This window comes from Lacerta agilis, chromosome 2 (genome assembly GCF_009819535.1).
Source record: "Lacerta agilis isolate rLacAgi1 chromosome 2, rLacAgi1.pri, whole genome shotgun sequence".
Lineage (NCBI taxonomy): Eukaryota > Metazoa > Chordata > Lepidosauria > Squamata > Lacertidae > Lacerta > Lacerta agilis.
In genome coordinates, this window is record NC_046313.1 from 69,775,279 (window position 1) to 69,798,205 (window position 22,927).

The 22,927-nt window shown below is 39.7% G+C and overlaps 1 protein-coding gene across 1 annotated transcript in view; it reads left to right on the forward strand.

Annotated features, from left to right (window-relative positions):
- DOCK3 (dedicator of cytokinesis 3) overlaps positions 1-22,927 on the forward strand; it is a 145,629-nt gene that overhangs the window by 94,158 nt on the left and 28,544 nt on the right. The window contains exons 28-45 of the mRNA XM_033140625.1: positions 295-389; positions 1,099-1,174; positions 1,549-1,649; positions 2,050-2,108; positions 3,835-3,983; positions 9,508-9,593; positions 11,149-11,175; positions 11,292-11,387; positions 12,388-12,448; positions 14,452-14,545; positions 15,377-15,525; positions 15,747-15,833; positions 16,159-16,263; positions 16,901-17,042; positions 18,123-18,289; positions 19,535-19,621; positions 20,183-20,362; positions 21,534-21,617. Of these exons, the coding sequence (XP_032996516.1) occupies positions 295-389; positions 1,099-1,174; positions 1,549-1,649; positions 2,050-2,108; positions 3,835-3,983; positions 9,508-9,593; positions 11,149-11,175; positions 11,292-11,387; positions 12,388-12,448; positions 14,452-14,545; positions 15,377-15,525; positions 15,747-15,833; positions 16,159-16,263; positions 16,901-17,042; positions 18,123-18,289; positions 19,535-19,621; positions 20,183-20,362; positions 21,534-21,617 (1,845 nt within the window). The remainder of the gene's footprint in view (positions 1-294; positions 390-1,098; positions 1,175-1,548; positions 1,650-2,049; positions 2,109-3,834; positions 3,984-9,507; positions 9,594-11,148; positions 11,176-11,291; positions 11,388-12,387; positions 12,449-14,451; positions 14,546-15,376; positions 15,526-15,746; positions 15,834-16,158; positions 16,264-16,900; positions 17,043-18,122; positions 18,290-19,534; positions 19,622-20,182; positions 20,363-21,533; positions 21,618-22,927) is intronic.

The window sequence follows — 22,927 nt, forward strand, 5'->3', positions numbered from 1 at the left end:
TCTTATACATGGGAAAAGACCCTGATGACCTTTTCCCTGGAAAAGACCCTGATGTTGGGAAAGATGGAGGGCACAAGGAGAAGGGGACGACAGAGGATGAGATGGTTGGACAGTGTTCTCGCAGCGACTGGCATGAGTTTGGCCAAATTGCGGGAGGCAGTGGAGGATAGGGGTGTCTGGCGTGCTCTGGTCCATGGGGTCACGAAGAGTCGGACACGACTGAACGACTGAACGACATATACATGGGGTCGTGTTATACACGGGAAAATACAACAGTTTCTTCCTTTCTGCTAGGAATTTCTGCTAAAGACTTTCTGCGTATTTCGAAATCTGATGAAGATGAGTGTTTTTCCTCGGGATTGGATGGTGATGAGATTGCTCACCAGCAAGTGAGTACACACGTATTTTAGAATGCTTAAATGTTTTTTTGTTTTTTGGAAAATGATGTGCTTTTTCTCCAGATGCAGGATTCTTGTCTGTAATTCACAGTGCTGTTTTTAAACCTTTAAAACAGATGTGGCTAACCTTTGTGGGGGGCCCTCCCAGTATTGCTAAACTGCAAGTTCCATCACCCCTGCCTATAGACCATGTTGGTTAGGTTGATGGGAGTTGTAGCCTAAGGATATATGGAGGGTCACCCATTACCCACCCCTGCTTTAAAGTTGTAACCTTTAAAGTTCTAGCAGGTTTGGGGGTGATACACCTTAGGGAGACTTTTCTCTAACATGTGCCCTCCCGAGTTGTGATCTTTAAATGGGCCCAAGTTTGTGTGCCATCGCAGTCATTAACAGAAATGGAACTTTTTCAGTCATGGTCTCCTTCTGTTTTGTGACATCCCTTCAGGTTACTAAGGACTGCAGCTCAGTGGTAGAGCACGTGCTTTTCATGTAGAAGGTCTCGGGTTCAGTCTCACCTTCTCCAAGTTGGGTTCGGGAAGATTCTCGTCTGAAAGCCTGAAGAGCTGCTGTCAAGCAGTAGAGAGCTAGATATACCAATAGTCTGACAAATGGCCTAAAAAAAATCTTAAATGTCGGTTCAAATAAAGCATACTGTGTGTTTACAAACGTTTCTGCAATGTGGTCTCTTTTCTTATTACAGTATAATAGTTACAACAGTTCAGTTTCTGTCCCCTGCACTGCACAAGAATTTCACAGAAACAGATTTTGATTTTAAGGTAAGGAATGCCATTAACCCCTTTGTAATATTATCACATCCTTAGCATTGCACCTCTTTCCAGAAACAGCAGATATTTTGAAATAATCATTACATCTGAGTTGGTGTCATTTTGATTATGTTATGATTCCGTATGACACCTTTGGAAGAATAAACTGATTTGGGGGTAAAATTTGTTTGCTGCATGTTTGTGAATAAAGGGTGTGTTCAGCTATGTCCTGCAAAGAATAATCCCATTGAAATTAATGAACCTAAGTTAGGGCAATTAACTTCAGTGGGTCTACTCTGAGTAGAACTAGCAAGGCTACCACCCAAAGTTTATATCCAGTATACATATTTGTCTTTTATGAGTAATCATTTTTTTCTGATTTGTAGGTGTGGAACTCCTATTTCAGTTTGTCAGTCTTGTTCATAAATCAGCCCAGCCTCCAACTGGAATCTGTTACTCCGGCAAAGCGTAAAAAGATACTGGACAAGTAAGGACATTTATTTTCCATACTCAAGTGTTTGAGGGAAAAAAGGCTCATATTTATTACCCTATTTCTTATATATAAGAATGAGAAAAAGAACCAAGAAAGACCTGAGACTCCATAAAATGCAGTCTAACAGTCAAATCCAATGTTGTTTGAATGGGCTTCCCCTCTTTCTCTTCCCTCACTTCCCCAAGTTTGCTGCCAAGTGTTTGGAGCAAATGGAGGGAGGGGGAGCTGCAGGAAGGAAGAGAGGAAATTCCTACTGAGCCCATTCCACTTGTGTGTGGACACCATTGCTTTTAATCCTAAATATTGCTTGTCCATTAAAGAAAAACTGTTTTGAATAGCTAATACTTTGCTGCATTTAATTCTCTCAAGGTCTGTGTCTTTGCCTCTGTTCCAGGTATGGTGACATGCGGGTGATGATGGCGTACGAGCTGTTCAGTATGTGGCAGAATCTAGGTAAAGTCGCCTTCCAATTTTATCTTAACCTAAGGTCTATATTTATTCCAAATATGTATCGTTTAGCCATTAGTATAAGTATATAAGTATATCATACAATGGTACAATAAAATACAGTATACCACTTAAAATACAATTAAAACAAAATAATAGTACAATCCATTACAATATCCAATATTTTCTACTATAAAAATTGTAACGCTATCACAATAACACACACAGCAAAAAAGAGATCCTACTCATTTACAATTACACTCAACACTATAACAGCAGAGTAGACAATTTATTTGCTATCTGACATTCTTCATCCACCTTCATTATTCTAAATCATGCTGGCCATCCATCAACTATATGGGATTTGGCTCATTCCTTTCTGCCTAGGGCAATTATATACACTGCACTACAGCACTGTATGTTCCAGAGTTTCAACAGCTGGTAGTCTGAATTGATATCAGCAGTGCTCCAGGAGAAACCCTCTGATACATCCTAATGTAACTGCAGAAGTGAAACTATTATATCTTTCCAAGGTGATTGAAATGTTGAATATGCAAGTTCTGCTCTGTATGGCAAATACGTGACGTCCTGACATCCAGTGTCAGGTAGAAGGAATGTGTTCTTTGGGCAGTAATCTCTGCCAACAACTCATAGAAATCCAAATAAAAAATATGCTGACCCAACAAGTTTCAAACCTTTACTTTCTTTTATTGTATTGGAATGCAACATTGTGATCATGTTAAAAACACCCAGATTTTTTTTTAAAGGGTAAGCAAATGGATTGACCTCTTGCACTGCCTGAATAATTGGATATTTTAAATTGGCAGAATGATGGTCAGTACAAGAATGGCAAGACAAAAGGTGCAAAGGAAATGGTATAAATGTAAACAGGTAGAAGGTACCTTCTATCACATGTGGTGGACGTGTCCAAAGGTAAAGGTCTTCTGGGAGAAAATTTATAATGAGCTTTAAAAAAAGTGTTGAAAAGCACATTTATTAAGAAACCAGAGGCCTTTCTGCTGGGCATGACCAATCATGAGATCCCCAACAAAGATAGAACATTTTTTATGTATGCCACAACAGCTGCAAGGATTTTAATAGCTAAAAACTGGAAAACTGAAGAATTACCAACAGTGGAAGAATGGCAGATGAAGTTGATTGAATATATGGAACTCACAGAACTGACCGCGAAACTCCGAGACCAGAGGGAGGAGAAGGTGCAAGAAGATTGGAAGAAATTTAAAGAATATTTGAAACAACGTGAAAAGTTGGATATCTGAAATTGAAATCAGTGAATATTATAGGCGATAGCATTAAAATGTTAGTTTAAAATAGGATATAAGAAGATAAATTCTGATTTTTTGTATTTTTTGTATTTCTGTTAAGAATAAGGCGATAGACATAAGATGATAGATAAGGATTAATATTAGTTGTAAAGGTAGAGTTAAAGCAGTTACAAAGTTACTATAGTATATTCGAAATGAACGCAGAAGAGAGGACATGAGGAAGTCCCCCTAAGTAAGATTTTAAATAAGATTAAGATAGTTAAATTGGTGTTTTGTTGTTTTAGATGTGTTTTATGTTTTGTATAAGTCTTTTTTGTTTTGTATTTTGTAGTCTGTATTTTGTATGTATTTTTCTTTCTCTTTTTTGTATTTTCTCTAAATACCAATAAATTCTTTATTTAAAAAAAGGAAATGGTATAAATGTATTTATATTTTTCTGTTACCAGGTGAACATAAAATTCACTTTATTCCGGGAATGATTGGCCCCTTCCTTGGTGTCACACTGGTCCCACAGCCAGAGGTCCGTAACATCATGATCCCAATTTTTCATGACATGATGGACTGGGAGCAGAGGAAAAATGGCAACTTCAAACAGGTAAGAAGTCTCTTCGGCTCTTTTAATCTCACAGTTTTTTTTTTATTTCTTCATGATTGATTTACAGGAAGAAAGTTTTACATCTACAAAGGGAAGCATTATAGCTTTCTAAATATTAAGCATGTATGAACAAATAAATATACGCACAATATAGGGCTGTTTGCAAATCTCCTGGAGGAGTTCTAAAATCCATTTTGGTTGCTATTTCGCACTTTTTTAAAATGAGAACAGAAAAGGCAAGAGCAAAGCTACCAAAAGTGGAAATGGAAACAGGGGAATAAATTTGGCTCTGTATCTGCACTGCTGCTTCTCACTGGAGTCCCAAGGCATGTTGCGATGCCAGTTTTCTAGTTTTCACGCTGCATGGGACACCTGCATCTGAAATTCTCTTGTTTGTGAATTGCTGGAAGAGTGTTCTGCTGTTGCCGGAAAACTCAGCAAGCAAGAAGGGAAAATGCGCAGGGGGAAACAGCGGAAGAGTGACATGGAATGCAACAAGGGAGTTGCTGAGAAATGTTTGGGATGTGAAGAGAGAAAAGGATGGAAGATTAACAGAGGGATGGGATCAGAAAGCTCCAAAGCAACACAGACAGAAAACAGGGTTCGTTTGGGGAAGCACTGAAAGCCATGTGGGATATGGAAGCAGAGTAAAAGAGGGCAATGCACATAGAAAGCAGACAGCAAATAAAGTGTTAGGGTTGCAGAGAAACATGTGGGAGGGGAAACAGAGAAGGGGGGTGTAGGAGGTGGGGGTTTAGAGACTGGTGCAGAGAAAGGAGAGAGTATAAAGAGAAAAAGACTGTATTTGGCTTTCTTGATCACAGAGGCTGAGTGCAGGGCTATTTTCCAGGCTCAGGGGGGGCTTTGTGCCTAGAAGGGGAAAAGAGAGCTCCATACACAACCTCTAGCGTGCAGTCCTATGCTAAACAAGCCTGTACAACTGGAGGTGTGCAGTTTGCTCTCTTGTCTCCTTTCCAATCTTAATAGAACAGTAGCTATTTAAGAGCTGCAGGAAAGCAAAAGAATTGGTTGAATAGCTACTTTTATATCTGAACCGCTAATTTTAGCTACATAATCAATCTGCATGAACAGATATTTTATAAGAATACCACAAAACTGGTAACAAAATATACCTGAACCCTACACCATCTGGAAATGAAGTGCGGGTTTTCTAAAGTGTGACATCCATTTATTGAATATATTAAAGCAAAAGAACATGATTGGCAGCTGCCCTGGACACAGAATTAACCTGCGCCTCCATGGACAGCTGTGAGTCCAAAATGACCCCCAGGCTGCTCACCTGGTCCTTTAGGGGCAAACTTACCCCATTCAGGACCAGGGAGTCCTCCAAACCTGCCCGCCTCCTGTCCCCCAAGAACAGTACTTCTGTCTTGTCAGGATTCAACCTCTGTCTATTAGCCACCATCCATCCTCCAACCGCCTCCAGACACTCACACAGGACCTTCACCCCCTTCACTGGTTCTGATTTAAAAGAGAGGTAGAGCTGGGTATCAGTCAGTCAGTTTTATTACGGCAAAAGCCAGCAGCACAGAAAACCATAAATCCAAACAGAATAAAATTGGCAATAACATCACCAGAAATAAAACAATTACACAGAGGAACTTTACAATGTGTTATTCAGTAAAAGAGATTTGCGCTTCTCGATAGTTAAAGTGCAGAATTTGGCCACATCATATGATACTAGACTTGAGGAATCTTCTAGAAGATATTTTTGTAAAATTTCGAGGAAGGATTCCAAATAATGTTGTAAGGGTATAAATTTTGTTAAAAGGGGTAAAATAAACCAAGCACGTTCTGCACTATAGAATTCGCAAAATAAAAGGATGTGAGTAACGGATTCTATCTTGTTAGACATGCAGGGGCAGAGACACGCGGGCATTGGAACCCTCATAAATTTGCCATACAGCACTGCTGAAGGCATTAGAGCTGGGTATCATCTGCATACTGATGAACACCCAGCCCAAACCCCCTGATGATCTCTCCCAGCGGCTGCATGCAGATGTTGAAAAGCATGGGGGAGAGGACAGAACCCTGAGGCACCCCACAAGTGAGAGCCCAGGGGTCTGAACACTCATACTCCACCACCACTTTCTGAAGACGGCCCAGGAGGAAGGAGCAGAACCACTGTATAACAGTGCCCCCAGCTCCCAACCCCTCTAGATGATCCAGAAGAATGTTATGGTCGATGGTGTCAAAAGCCACTGAGAGATCCAGCAGAACTAGGAAACAGCTCTCACCTTTGTCCCTAGCCCGCCGGAGATCATCGACCAGTGCGACCAAGGCAGTTTCAGTCCCATGATGAGGCCTGAATCCCGACTGGAAGGGATCCAAATGGTCCGCTTCTTCCAGGCATGCCTGGAGTTGTTCAGCAACCATTCGCTCAATCACCTTGCCCAAGAATGGAAGATTTGAGACTGGGTGATAGTTGGCCATATTGGCCGCATCAAAAGATGGTTTTTTAAGAAGCAGTTTAATAACCGCCTCTTTCAGTGGGGCTAGGAAGGCTCCCTCACAGAGAGAAGCATTCACCACCCCGTGAAGCCCATCGCCCGGCCCTTCCCAGCTAGCTTTTATAAGCCAGGATGGGCAAGAATCAAGGAGACAGGTGGTTGGTTTCACTCGTCCAAGCAGCCTGTCCACATCCTCGGAGGTAACAGATTGGAATTGATCCCACGCAACTTGTCTAGACAGGACTCTAGCACTCTCCCGCCCCAGCCCTACTCCCACGGTGGAATCTACCTCTTCTTGAATCTGAGCGACTTTATCTGGAAAAAACTTTGCAAAATCATTGCAGGAGATCATGTGACCCGTACTGGGCCCTGATAGAGCAGGTGGTTCCACTAGATTGCGAACCACCTGAAAAAGTCTCCTGCTGCTGTTTTCTGCAGATGCAATAGAAGTGGTGAAGAAAGTCTTCGCCGTCGCTACCGCCACTTGGTAGGCTCGACATTGAGCTCTAACCTGTGTCCGGTCAGCTTCAGAATGAGTTATCCGCCACCAGCACTCTAGCCGTCTCAACGACATTTCATTGCCCTCAGATCTGTGGAAAACCACGGGGTTGTCCGGGCTCCATGCAATTGGAGAGGGCACTTCGGAGTCAAACAGTCAATAGCCCTGGTTAACTCCACATTCCAGTGGGCCACCAGGGAATCAGCTGAAAGCCCATCAACATGGGATAAAGCATCCCCTACCACTCTCTGGAAACCATTTGGATCCATTAAATGGCGGGGGCAAACCATCCGAATCGGTCCCACCTCCCTGCAGAGGGGAAGGGTTGCGGAGAAGTCCAGTTGCACCAGGAAGTGATCTGACCATGGCACTTCTTTAGTTTCACTTTTACTTAGTGTCAGATCACCAACATCCATAGATGTGAACACCAGGTCCAAGGCATGTCTGCGACTATCAATTGGGCCAGACTTATTCAGGTACAGCCCCATGGAGGCCATGCTTTCCACGAAGTCCCGAGCGGCCCCTTGTAAGGTTGTGTTGGCATGGATGTTAAAATCCCCTAGGACAACCAAACTAGGTGTCTCCAGGAGAACATTCGCCACAACCTGAAGCAGCTCAGGCAGGGAATCCTTGGTGTAGTGAGGAGGTCGGTACACAAAAAGGAATCCTGTACTGCCCCTATTGCCCAACTTCTAGAACATGCACTTAGAGAACTGGGTCTTCCCAATAGGACGCCTGGTGCAAACTAATGACTTCCTAAAAATCACTGCAACCCCCCTCCCCACCCACAAGGCCTGGGTTGCTGTGCATAAGAGAAACCTGGTGGACAAGCAGCAGCAAGGACAGGCCCATCTGCTTCATCCAACCAAGTCTCTGTTACACATGCCAGGTCAAGTCCTCCATCCACAATCAGGTCGTGGATGGCAGTGGTTTTATTCATCACTGACCTGGCATTGCATAGCAGCACCTTCAGATCATGTTGGTATCCCTTGCTGATTCCAGTATCCATCCGGTCAGGACCAGACCCAAAGGCAGGGATAGTCCTCAAACAACGACTAAACCTGCCTCCTCGGCAATGACATGGTCTGGTCTTAGCGTAACTCCTCCTCCTACCCGTGATCACTGAGATCGGTTGTCCCAGTGCATCCCCCCCTTGTGGAACCTGCCCCAACCATTTTGTTGGCTGGGACCCACTCCCAGGCAGCCCTAACCCCTCCCCTTAAGAACAAAATAAAACCTATATGAAAAAAACACAATAAGAGAGGCATACTACTGCATCTGTCCTCATATCTTTCCTTTCTTGCTTTGATCTTTTCTCTTTCTCTTTATTGTTGTTATTACTGCTTGTTGTGCATAAAAACAATTACAGGAAAAAGAATACCACAAAACTTGCTGAAGAACAAAATAAAATTTCATAAGGAAAGTGGATCACATATACAGACTTTCCAGGTGTTTTTTTCACCATTTCTCTCAGACATGATAACCCTTGTTCCTATATAATGAGAAGGGGCACATATAGTCCTGCTAGGACAGGGGGAAAGAATTATAGGAGTCCTGGAAAGGTGTGTGGGTGCCTGGGAAAAGTATGTTATTGGCAGGCAGTTCCAAATTATGCAGGATAATGTGGGAAGGGCTATTGATGGGCCTTGTAAGCAATGTCACAGGGCATCTCGTAGACTATGAAATCAAAAGAGCTGCTTACCTCACTGGAAATTGTTTGTGAAGCTATAGTTAGTGGTTTGATGAAATAGTAATTTGCCAAAAATAGTAAAAGAGTTTTAATGAACACAATAATACTCTGAACAGATGCATAATATTTTCATAGAAGAAACTGAGTGTCTAGAGCAGGCTTCCTCAACTTCGGCCCTCCAGATGTTTTTGGCCTACAACTCCCATGATCCCTAGCTAGCAGGACCAGTGCTCAGGGATGCTGGGAATTGTAGTCTCAAAACATTTGGAGGGCCGAGGTTTAGGAAGCCTGGTCTAGAGGGATCCTGAGATTTAGTATAGCCCTTTAATTTTCACTAATGTTACGGGAAGGTACCTTGGAAATAGTGAAGGGAAACATCTAGCTAAGAAATGAAGGCAAGGATTGAATTACTTTCAGAGCATTTGTCTTCTATTGCTAGCAGATAGTTCAAAGCAGTAGAATAAATGTTCCATAGATTTATTTATTTTTAAGTCCTCACTTGTTCAATCAAGAAATAAATAAACAAGCAACCCAGGGAATAAGACAAGGTTACAAAAATAAAACAAGCCCATGTTACTTTTGACTCAGTCAAAAAAGACCTTGAATACTGTGGTGTGACAGTGTTAGAGACAAATGAGGCAAGCTATTCTCCAGGTTGAGCTAGTGTTTCACTACATTTAAATTAGGTCAGTGCTGCTTTGGAAATGTTTTTATATAAAGGCAGAAATCATCCATCCTTTCATAAAAGCAGGCTTCCTGCAGAGCATAAGAGATGAACCATAAAATATAATTTTCACAGCCTCCTTGATGTTTGGAATTTATAAAGGCAGCTACTTTCTTACAATTTCTTCCTATCTAATACAGGTGGAAGCAGAATTGATTGATAAGCTTGACAGCTTGGTATCGGAAGGAAAAGGAGACGAGAACTATCGAGAGCTCTTCAGTCTGCTGTAAGCCTTACTTTTAACGTTACAGGAAACCTTTTTACAAACACATACAGTATTAGAGTGAAAAATCAAAATAAGGCATATATATGAAATGAACAAAGAGATTGTATTCCATTTCATAAATTATTTTTATATCTCTTTTTTTTTAAAAAGTTTAACCTATTTTGAATTACATTTGCATAATAGATGGCTGTATTTGTCCATTATTTCTGAGGTTTTATCTTTGTAACTTCAGGTGCCACTCCACAGTGGATAGTATCTGTAGCTTTTCGCCAGAAGGGACTGACTTTGCTTAGTGTTACATCTAAACCTGAGCTGGTGGTTTGTCTTGCTCCAGACAAACCATGGGCTGCAACCAAGATTTGAGGGTTGGCTGGGGGAGACCAGATTGAGGTGGATGATGATGGTGATGATGATGATGATAGTATTAGTAATAATAATAATTTTATCACTTGTACCTCGCCAATCTGACTGGGTTGCCCCAGGCACACTGGGCAGCTTCCAACAATAATAAAATCATTATAAAACATCAAACATTTAAAAAACCTATGCATGGCTGCCTTCAGATGTCTTCTAAAAGTTGTATAGCTATTTATCTCCTTGAAATCTGATGGAAGGGCATTCCACAGGGTGAGTGCCACTACCAAGAAGGCCCTTTGCCTGGTTCCCTTCTCACAGTGAAGGAACTGCCAGAAGACCCTCGGAGCTGGACCTCAGTGTCCAAGCTGATTGATGGGAGTGAAGAGGTTCCTTCAGGTATACAGGGCCAATGCCACTTAGGGCTTTAAAGGTCAGCACCAACACTTTGAATTGTGCTCAGAAAAGTACTGGGAGCTAGTGTAGATCCTTTAAGACTTTTGCTATATGGTCCTGGTAGCCGCTCCCAATCTGCATTTTGGATTAGTTGTAGTTTCCGAGTTACCTTCAAAGGTAGCCCCATCTAGAGTGCATTGCAGTAGTCCAAGCAGGAGATAACCAGAGCATGTATGATTCTGGATGGATACATTTATTTTTAAAAATTATTTCCATAGAGCCTTTCATTACAGGAAAAATCAAAGCAGTATGTAACACTAAGCCTGCATGTTTGCTCATTCATGCTATACCATGGTTTGGCATAATGTTATATACAAACTGGGCCATTGAGGAATTGCAGATCAAGAAAAGAAAAAGTATGTGGTTTCTTTTTTGGGAAAGAAGGAGTATATCTTGCAATTTTAGAAAAGATTCCAAACAGAAGAAAATCTTCTTTGTGTCTTCTTGTACCTCTTAGAGCTAAAACTCAAATGGACCTCTACAAGTGTGTTACATCAGCAGAAAATTATGTAACAGATATGGAAATGGTTTACTCAAGATTAGAACCAAGACATTGCTTGAGAAAAGGAAATATTTGTTTATGTATGTTTGGGATTACATAGAAAATAGTGTGCCCATTTTTTAATCAACTAGCAGCAGAATAGGGACAGACTCTTGGCATAGTACTCCCTTGGTATGAAGTAGTGATATCTTATCATCTTAATTCAGTACTCTCCTTGTCTTTGCTTCATGCCACATGGATCAGAACACAGCTCTTTGGGCCCTACCCCAGGTAAGAGAATTATTCAAGTTCGATGTGGACGTGAATTTGATATTAAAATGGTTCCTGGGGCTGTTGAAGCTTTATAATATTCCCAAGGAAATCTTATACACTTTCATTCCATACAGCCTGCTGGAAAAGATTGAGCAAGAGACTTGGAGAGAGACTGGTGTTTCTTTTGTTACATCAGTTACTCGTCTGATGGAACGTCTCCTTGACTACAGGTAATGTGATTATTTAACTTCTCTGGGTATTTTATGTTTGTCTGTCTGATTTCATCTGTGTGATACTCTGCCTGATTGTTTCCCCCCCCATGCTTTTTGCCTGCAGTTAAGTTTTCTTTTTACTATTAGGGTACTGTTTAATTGCTGGCTAAGTGAGTACCTCTGGAGTGTGGGCATATCACTCTGACAGCCCACCACCAGTACAGGTGGAGGAGAGGAAGTCTGAGGGACTCCTGCTTCAACTGCAGTCAGGCTCATCCAGAGGCAGGAGGGTTGCTCCATCACTTGGCCTCTACTCTGTTTTCTTATCACCCTCTCCCTCACATTCATCATCCTTTTCCTATAGTGCCTACCACCCCTGGTCTGAAGCAGAGTTCTTGGAGGGGATCATGAGCAGAGCTATCTATGCTAATGCTTCTTCAGTTGTGGTGGCTGTGGGCAGGGTGGGTACTCGTATATTCTGAGTGGAAGAGCTGATTACCTCCTGGGGAAGGAGCCTAGATATCTGGTCTCTGTCCCCCTTCTCAGCCCCTCCATTCATCCAACAGTTCATTTCAGCTTATTTGCTGATCTATCGTCATTTCTAATTGATGCCATAAAAAGGTCAGTCCTTAATAAGGCAAGAAGTTGTCACTTTTTAGTATTTTCTACAATTAAACAAAAACAAAAATACTGGAGAACACAATGAAGTTTTTCATCTCTCCTGAAGCAATGCCTTGCCATTTCAGAGCACTTTATGAACATGGCATGATCTTGGAGGCAATCATTCTGAAGCTAGAAGGCATGGGTAGGGTTAGTGTCTGAATTGGTGGTCACCTGAGAACCCTGTGTTGACTGCCTTGAGTTCTTTCATGGAAGGAAGGATATGAATGTAATAAGTTAATAATAATAAAATTAATTTATTTTTAGGCTTTACATCTCCCAGCTCTCCCTTGTCTTAAAACGTATCCATTTTTCCCCAAACATAAATTTTGAAATATGACTATTGTCTTTTTTTTAGGGACTGTATGAAAGGAGATGAAACGGAGAACAAGAAAATTGGTTGCACTGTTAACCTTATGGTGAGTTTTATTTTGCTTTTGTTGTTCATTCTAACATAATTCTTTTTTCAGGTTTAAAGTAGCAATGCAGAAAATTGCTAAATTATGCGTTTGTTTCAAAAAAATAAATAATTAAGATTGCTTCAGTGTAATGTTCAGGTGGTTGTGTGAAACTACTGACATAGACTAGTCAATATGCACTTGGCATGTGATGCCTTCTTGAGAAAGTGAATGTCACATTTGACTTTCAATGATTTTGAGCCAGTAGTGGTCATAAGTTTATCAATTGCTAGTGCTTCTTTTATTCCCGCCAGAGAAATGTGATCAGAGATTTTTGGATCTAGAACCACAAAAGAAATTTTCTCTGGAATGTTTTTGTTTACATTCAGAAAATGTTGCCATGCACTGTCAGGGCATGTGCTTGAATCACTTCTTCATAGTCATGGAATTAGTGCTTCTGGAAATCAAATGCCAAGGTGAAATGTAACTCGCATGTGCTAGGACAGGGGTTGCCAATGTGGTACCCTCCAGATGTTGGTGGACTACAACTTCCATCATCCCTAGCCAGCGTAACCAATGATGAAGGATGGTGGGAGTTGCAATTCAGCAACATCTGGAGGGCATCATGTTGGCTACATCTGCCTAGGATTTCCTTCTGTGACCCTGCCTCTATGCTGCCAGAGGGCAGGCTGACCATAGATTAGAGGCCTGTATGAAGTATACGCAACAGAAATACCTTATGATCCTTGATGGAAGTGTAACAAAAGTGTAATTAGAAAAATAGCATTTACTGTCTTATTAGGAATTTGTTGATCCTTGCAAATCTCTTGCCCACTCACTCCCCAGCTCAAGTTTGTTAACAGTATACAATATGAGTCCCAGTGTAACATCCTTAATGCCCTAGCTCAGCATATGGTAAAAACACGAGTCTTCACCACACCATCACATTTTAGAAGAAGCAACGCAATGGGAATAATTTAGTTTTTACACTGAGCTAAGATTAGCATTTAATCTCCTGAAAATTATAAATCTTAGAGTACTTTTTCAATGAGACTTCAGTTCAGATATAACACTACACCATGATTTAGCATTATGAGAACACGTCACAGCAAGCCTTGTGCACGCTCTCTTCCTATTAGAGGTTACCAACCATAGCTGCTTCCCAAAGTGTCTAGCAGAGTTTCCCTGGTGGCAGACAACAAGAACTGTAGTCACACTCAAATGCGCAGTCACGAATTACTTTATGCAAGCATTTGGTTATACAAGCATTTTCTTTTACTACTATCTACAAGCTATTTACAGTCCTTCTTCCTCTCTTCTGCACGGTATACTTTCAGTCTAGTAATAAACTGTCCTGATACCGCAAACTCATAGTATCAGCACCACACTTTACCATACGTCTAAACTAACTGTAAGTATGCGTACTAACAGTGTATGTGTGCTCTCCTCATGCCTCAAATTGCAAACTCAGCTTCCTCCTTTTAATTGCATCTCCAGCTGACACCAATTAAGACTGGAGTGCCACTCCCATACATTGAAGAAACTCTGGAACGCTTTATAAAGTTTCCAGGAACTATTAATCTGTTTTGGGAAGAATGTATTCCTAACACTTCCTTCATGCGCAGCAGAAGGACACTGAAAACATCCACTTTTAGTTTTAAATGAATAGCAATTTTTCATCACGTCTGAACTAGGTAAACTTGTTAATTTTAGCAGTGGTTAGTTTGAACAAACCAGGATCATGCCTTGATTTCCAATCCTGATTTGTACAGTTATAATAAATCACAACGTATCAAGTTCAAACTTAACTGTGGATTATTCAAAACTGAAAGTGAGAAGGTGTTGGTGTTCTTCCCTAATTCATGAAAGTAGGTTATATGGTGGGAGGACTGACACATGAGCTCAACCCTCACCAAGCTAAAACATGGTATAGCACTGTGTAGCCAGAGTGATAACTGCTTTGATCTCTAAAGATATACTAAACAATGAAAGTGGTTTTTGTGAATTTTTTTTATTTCCATTAGAACTTTTATAAATCTGAAATTAATAAGGAAGAAATGTATATTCGCTACATCCACAAGTTGTGTGATATGCACTTGCAGGCTGAAAACTACACAGGTAAGTATGGAAGGAAGCTTTCTTCAGATATTCTCTATTGTCATCTTTAAATATGTATTTTAAATCCTTTGTGGAATAGATGGTTAATTGCAATTAGAAAAGAAGTTAAGTAATATTTTAAATTGCAAATATTTAAATCAAGCCTTGGTCACATGGCATATGCATATAATAACATGCTACTGTTAGTTGAACAACATCACGATGACCAGTATTAACTTTTCTTTCTATAGCAGATCTTGTATGAGTGAGTAAGGGAGTTAAAATCAAAAGTGTACAGCCTGTGTATCATGTTTTCAAAGGGTGCTTTGATGACTTTGGAAAATGCCACAGTTCTGAGTTTCTGTAAGCACTTTTGAACTGATTGTCCTTTTCGTTCATTTAAATCACCATTGTATCTACATAAAAATATGTAGCACAGAAGTAAGCAATATGTTCAACAATGAGCACCATTTGTATGGATCCTGCTAATTTAAAACTAATTTTAGTTTCTTAAATAATTGAGAATGGTGAAGATTTCATAACATTAATCAAGATAAATAAACTATACCTACAATGATAACAGTATGAAAAAGCAATAGATAAATAAGGCAAGGCATGGTTTATACTAATTCAAGACTTACCAGTGCTTGTTAATTTCGGAGTTAATTACTTTCATGACAATGAATTCATTGATTTGCATTTCTTAGAGTCAATGATGCACTGAGGATTAGATTTTTTTTTTACTGAACTTGTTTTCTTGCAGTGGTTATGATCACGTGCATAATATTGTGTTTGAACTGAAATGTATTTGAATATTTTAGTTCACTGTTTATTCCTTTGCTATTTCGACAGAGGCTGCCTTTACATTGCTTTTATACTGTGAGCTGCTTCAGTGGGAGGAGAGGCCTCTTCGGGAGTTCTTGCACTACCCTTCTCAGACTGAGTGGCAGCGTAAAGAAAACCTTTGCCGAAAAATTATCCACTATTTTAATAAAGGGAAGGTATGCAAAAAATAATACTATTTTTTCTATAGCTTCACTGTTACTTTTGGCCTATGGATAGAAGTGATGGTGTAGAAAATGCCTGACCCCCCCCCCCCACTTTTGGGGGTCTATATTCAATCCTTGGGCTCACAAACTATTAAAGTTTACAACTCTTCAGTTGTAAGTCTTGTCTGTCTGAAAATCCAACTTGGCCTGAGTTTTTCGTTTTCCTGTTTCAGAGCTGGGAATTCGGAATTCCATTGTGCAGAGAGCTTGCTATTCAATATGAAAGCTTATATGATTATCAAAGCCTCAGCTGGATTCGGGTAGGTGGAAATGATATTGATCTGTATTTAATAATTTAACAGTAAGCAAGATTGCACTTTAATTGTTCAGGTGATTTAAATGAAAAGTACTTGCACACAGCATCTTTCCTATGAAAAAACAGTGTCCTCTATAGATTTATATTCCAGGTATATGTGACTAATAATTTTGGTGTTTCACATTATCATAGTTTACTCCTTAATGTGTTTTGAAAATCTTTGATGGAGAGCACCAAATGATACCAAAGTATTTTCAGGTGGTTATTCCTGTTGTAACAGTAATTGCACTTCCAGTACGTTGTTTGTTTTTTTTAATTCCTATCCACAGAAAATGGAAGCTACCTATTATGATAATATAATGGAACAGCAACGGTTGGAGCCTGAATTTTTCAGAGTTGGCTTTTATGGAAGGAAATTTCCCTTCTTCCTTCGGGTAAGCCCATTCAACATTTGCATTAATGTATGAATTATACTTGCAATTTACAAATAAAGGAGTTTTGTGAACAATTGATTTTTATTTATTTGTTGACAAGTAGGAAATATCTCCTAGGTTTTTGTTCAGTTTAGTATCAAAGCAGATTGCTCTTTGCTTCAATGCAGCAGTAAAGAACAGGTTTTCACAAGGAAAGTGTTGCGGGAGGGGGAGTACTTGCACACGGAGCTTTATCCTGTGAACTGCCCTGAGACCTGCAGGTATAGGGCAGTATATTATTATTATTATTAATGTGGACCTATGCCTAGAAAGCAGCACCAAAGGAAGTCTGAATGAGTCTTTAGTTGACCTCCCTGAACTGTATATTAGATTTTATTGTTGATGCTGTTATGTTGTTTAACATTATTATATGTAACTTAACCTGAGATGAGTGATCATTAGGGCCAGGCATGAAATCCTTTAAATAAAACAATAGCATTTAAACATTTTTTTCCTGGATCGCTCAATGCTTTGGTTTACCATAATGTCATATAGGAATATTATTTTCAAATAATTTACTGTTACCTACAATGAAAAGAAAGCAAAGATGACATAGTAGGGATTTATTGGCTTCCACACATCTTTCTTTCCTTTGTAGAACAAAGAGTATGTTTGCCGAGGCCATGACTATGAGAGACTGGAGGCCTTCCAACAAAGAATGCTCACTGAATTCCCACAAGCCATTGCAATGCAGCATCCAAACCACCCAGATGACAGCATCTTGCAATGTGATGCCCAGTGTATCCTTTATCAAAGTTTATGATGTTAATAAAGCAGCTACAAATGGATATCTGAATGTTGATCTTGTTCACCGTTTCCCTTTTAGACGTTGAGAAAAATTGAGCACAAAAGTGTCTCTTTTCATCATCATTGAATGAAAATCAAAGATAGTCATTGTTAGTTGAGTTGTGCGAGCACTAGCATTCTTGTGAAATGAGGGACACCCATAAAGCTGGACTGCTACCTTTGTCAACTTTCCCCTAGTTCATAAGGAGATTTATTTATTTTTTAAAGGTTGCCACATGCATTGCCCTATCTTCATTCAGGTACACAAAGTAACAACAAGTTCTTCGTGATGAGGAATAGTTTTAGAAAACAGCATAGATTTGTGCTCTGTGATATTACTGTAATATTGAAAACAAATTAAAGATGAGGTAAGGAGTTGACAGAGCATAACATGAACAGCAGTTCACAGTTCCAGTTAAGACACCGGCTGCCAGATCAGTGTCATAATATGAGGGACCCAAACTGAAATTGTTTAATTGCAAGATAGTTAATGTCTTTAAATAATTTTAAAAAGCAATACCTCATTTTGATTTTCCAACTTTTTGCATCCCCTTTTTGCATTCCTTAATGGAGCTACTGATTCCTCTGCTTTAAAGTACCAAGGCATGGAAAGAAAAGGGAATCTTGAATTTCATACAATATTGGCATAGATAAGTTGGTAATGCTACATTAACAACAATCACATTTTACAGATTTATATAACTGCTAAAATGGTGTGATTTAAATAACTAGATAAATGAGTGAAACATTATTCTTAAAAGCCATAGGAGACCGCAATAAAAATATAAGAAACAAACAGTAATTTTGACATATTCAAAAGCTGCATGAATTTCCATCACAGAAAATTGCTGGCAATTGGGGCTCCCCTGCACCATAAGGTACAAGCATCGCTTTAAAATGTATTTTAAAGGATATGCAACAAGGGTCTGTAATTTGTATCTGCTGCTAGTGTCATAAATGAGACTTACCTGGATGCTCTTGTTTGGTGCCTATGTGTTCGTTTGTTTGTTTTCTTTGACTGGACTGTGTTGCAGATTTGCAGATCTATGCAGTGACTCCCATTCCAGATAATATTGATGTGCTGCAAATGGACCGTGTCCCTGATCGCATAAAGAGCTTTTATAGAGTTAACAACATCAGGAAGTTCCGCTATGACAGACCTTTCCATAAAGGCCCAAAAGACAAGGAAAATGAATTTAAGGTTGAATGCTTTGTAATATGGCAACATTGTCTTTATACTGGATACATTGACCCCTATATGAAGCACTTGCTAAATCTAAATGAGTCCTGTGTCAAAAAAGAGTATTAAGAAGAAACTTTGAAAGTTGATAAAAACAAATAATTCAATCCTATGCATGTCTTATTGGAAATAAGCCTTATTGAACTACATGGAGTAGACATGCATGAAATTGTGCTTTAAATGATTCAAAAAGCGCTGAGGGCCTTCTGGCAGTTCCCTCACTGCGAGAAGCAAAGCTACAGGGAACCAGGCAGAGGGCCTTCTCGGTAGTGGCACCCACCCTGTGGAACGCCCTCCCATCAGAGGTCAAAGAGATAAGCAACTGTCTGACATTTAGAAAATACCTGAAGGCAGCCCTGTTTAGGGAAGTTTTTAATCTGTGACATTTTAATGTATTTTAACATTTGTTGGAAGCTGCCCAGGGTGGCTGGGGAAGCCCAGTCAGATGGGCGGGGTGCAAATAATACATTATTATTAAACGTACTAAAGTATATTAATGAGTATACTTCTGTGTTCTTCAGAAGAAACATAATCCATGTCGTGTTCTCCAGCCTGTGTACTGTTCTCCCCTGCACAACAGAATTCTACCTTTTCTTGGAAACAACCTAAATAGGAGCTTTTAAAGTGCCCAATAAAAATAGCCCCAGGAGCAGCTGCTTGAAACACTAAAAAACTAAAGGTTTCATACTGCTGTAAAAATAAAATAAAAGAGTAACATTGGAATGGAATGGTTTTTGATGTTTTCCTCCAGTATATTAAACTGCTTAAACCATGGACTTTATCGAGTTCAGTATGTTAAGAATATTGTAGGCTTGGGAATTACTTTTTCTCTCAGTTGTTTCATCCTTCATCCTCCCTTCTTGTGAGTGACCAAACAAATGTGGAAGTCTTCCATTAACTATCATTTCCCAATTTTGGTTGAACCACCTGATATTAATTTTAGAAAATTAAGCCACGACATGAAGTTAGTTTAATACCCTGAAACCATTAACCATGGTTTTCTGGTTTCCATAAAAATGGGAAACTATAATTAATGGAAGACTGCCTGGTTTGTTTGATAACTTGCAGAAAGGGAGGAGTGGAAAAGTTGCATAGGCAGCCAAAATGTTCATTTATTCCCCAGTTTGTTGAGCTGAGATATGATTGTCTGAATGTGGCCAATGGATTTTGCATTTTCTATATATTGTTATGTTTCTTGCTTTGCAGAGTTTATGGATTGAACGCACAACTCTAACCCTGACTCACAGTTTACCTGGCATCTCTCGGTGGTTTGAAGTGGAGAGAAGAGAACTGGTAACATGTATTATACTTAAGGAATGAATGGCTAGCTAAAATGAAAAGAATGAGCAACTTTCTGCCTATTGGCATCTCTGTGGGTTAAACATCCATGTTATGTATCTTACTGCTATAATCAGAATAGCAGTACCAAGTGTTCAAAGAGGGCCTGTCAGCTGTTCACAGTCAGTATGTTAGATATTGTAGTGGCTGGACAAGTGGTTTAAACACCCATGCTGCAAATCAGTGACATATGTCAGATGAATGTGTAATGGACTTGGAAGTGGTTAATATGGGGAGGGGGGATAACCTTAACTGCTCAGTTTGCAGTCCACCTTTGGTTCTGCTCTCCATGCAACACACAAGAGACTTGAGTGCCTTCTCAACGTGTCTCTCTACTGCTCTCATACATGAGCTTCTGGAGAGCTGTGTGGCTCACTCAGCCCTAAGGCCTGTACCAAGAGAGGTACCCTGCCCAGGGCTCCACCAAGAAAGAGAAACTAAAAAATGTAGGCTCTTAACAAAATGTTACAGTACAGGAATGTTGATGGTATTGAAGTGGACTCTGCTGTCTTGCAGGTTGAAGTCAGCCCTTTGGAAAATGCCATTCAAGTAGTGGAGAACAAAAACCAGGAGCTAAGAACGCTGATAAGCCAGTACCAACACAAACAGATGCATGGGAATATCAACCTGCTCAGTATGTGCCTGAATGGAGTTATTGATGCTGCTGTGAATGGTGGCATAGCACGCTATCAGGAGGTAAATGGAGGTTGATTCTGTTTTGTTTTGTTGTTAGCAGCTCTTTGCAGTACCATTTTTTTTCAGTTGCATTGAATTTTAAAACCTGAAAGAGCATAGAAAATTGTGTCAAATTTTCATAACAAGATTGAATTTTATTAAAATTGTGCCTAACTGTTTGTCTACATTCTGTTCTATCTAGACAGCCACAAACATTTTATGTTGGGGGTGTGAACATTCTGCATAAGCAAGTGATCATAATGTAAAATACTGAATTTTAGGAAGCTAATGTAGTGAGTGATGCCTTAGAAAGTGCTGAAATTCATTCTCTTATTAATGCTGAACATTTATTCTAAAAAAATATATAGAAGAATTATCTTTGTCTTCACTAAATTTCAACAAAAGCATAGGCTTAAAGGGACTTCTTCTCTACAGTTTGGTTGGCAAATACTAGTTAAAAATGTATGTTGCTAAAAGTTCATTTATAAAATATGTTGACCTACATTTCTGGGTCATCTGCGCCATGAAGACCCAAGAAACACACTTCACCTTTTATATTATTAATTTCTGATGTTTCTCATTTCCCACAGCTGCTGAAGATAAACAAATAACAGAAAGTATAAAAAATTCAAGACATGGTCTAAGAGGGATGCAGTGATTATCTTAGGTCAGGTTTATTTTAAGGTCCTGGAAAGGTCTTCCCAGCACTACTCAACAGCAATTACTTTGTATAAGAAGGCATTGTTTTTGCTATTTGTCTGCATTGTTGAGTTCTGAACCCATGCTCCTAAGGAGGATTGCACCAACAGCATAAGCACTACTTTTTTTGTTTTAATATAAGAAGAGAAGACAAAGTATGAAACAGGGTAGAAAAGGGAAGGAGGAGAGCGGGGGGGGGGGTAGAGAGAACAGAGAAAATAGAAAGGCAACCATACATGGTGAAATATTTTAAATGGGTCCCGTGTTGCAGGTAGAAGTGAATCCCAAGTCTGATAATGAATTGCATAGGCCATTAAAATGGTGCTTTGACTGCTTGCATATTCTAGAATACTAGAGGAGATTAAGTAAATGGTGTTTCTGTGTTTCTTGGTGATAGAGCATCCTAGGTTTCTATTAGGGTCTTTTCTCTTCCTGTGGTTATTAAGAAACTTTTTATTGAATTTCTAAGTGGAAAAAAAATGTCTTTCCCCAGGCTTTCTTCGATAGAGATTATATTACTACTCACCCAGGAGATGCAGAAAAAATCACGCAGCTGAAAGAGCTAATGCATGAACAGGTATCCCTGGACTTTTAAAGATGAAGGAACAGTACTGTATTGTAATAACATTTTATTTCCTCAACAATATATCCAGTAACAGAGATTCCATAGGCTTAGGCTACAGTGCTCACACTACTTAACTTGGGAATAAACCCCACTGAATACAATAGGACTTACTTCTCAGTAGATATGATTACTATTGCACTCTAATTCAGTCAAAACAAAATAAAAAATAAAAAAATCCTTCCAGTAGCACCTTAGAGACCAACTAAGTTTGTTCTTGGTACAGTATGAGCTTTTGTGTGCATACACACTTCTTCAGATACACTGAAATTCAGTGTTTAAGATGACGAAGTTTACATTGTGCTCAATGTAAATTTGCCTTCTAGGACTTTTTCCAGGACTTAACATTTCACTGACCTAAAATGAAAAGAGGAACCTAAGTTAGTCTACAGATAGATTCTGAATACATCCATTTCCATGTAAAATATTTAAAAGTGAAAATTCTGGTGATTTCAGACATTTTTCCTTCCTTCCCTCCATTAAAGTATTTTACCCAAACTAGGGCAAATTTTAAAAATTTCCATGATCAGTGTCTACATTGTTCCCACAATCTCACTTTATGTAAAAGCTTGACATGGTAGTGGCCTTTTGTAATTATTTTCACTGGCGGAACACTAGTTCCAAAGCAGTCGGTGTGATGATTAGAACTGGATACCTACCATAGGCGTTAATTCAAGGAAAATAAATAAGTCTGTCTTGGTGGAAGGGTTGTGGCTCAGTGGCAGAGCACTTGATTTACATGTGTGGTGACACGGGTTGAATCCCAATCATCTCTGTTTAAGAGAATATGAGAAGAGCACACCCACCCCAGTCTGATACCCTGGGGGTATAGTCATATTTTTTTTCCTCTTTCCCATAATTATTTCTTCTCTGTGTAAGTTAAGCTCAATCAAGGAGCTTTACTACAGAACAGAAACCGGAGTTAACAATTACAGTGTTTTTAAAAAGAAACTGGAACAAGCAGAAAGAGGTCAGATTTCCTCTTAGCTTAGCGTTTCCTGCTTTTAGCGGTAGGCAGAGACAACTCCCACGTGGATGTATCCTGACTCCCACATTTTGTTGTTGTTCAGTCGTTCAGTCGTGTCCGACTCTTCGTGACCCCATGGACCAGAGCACGCCAGGCACGCCTATCCTCCACTGCCTCCCGCAGTTTGGCCAAACTCATGTTAGTAGCTTCGAGAACACTGTCCAACCATCTCATCCTCTGTCGTCCCCTTCTCCTTGTGCCCTCCATCTTTCCCAACATCAGGGTCTTTTCTAGGGAG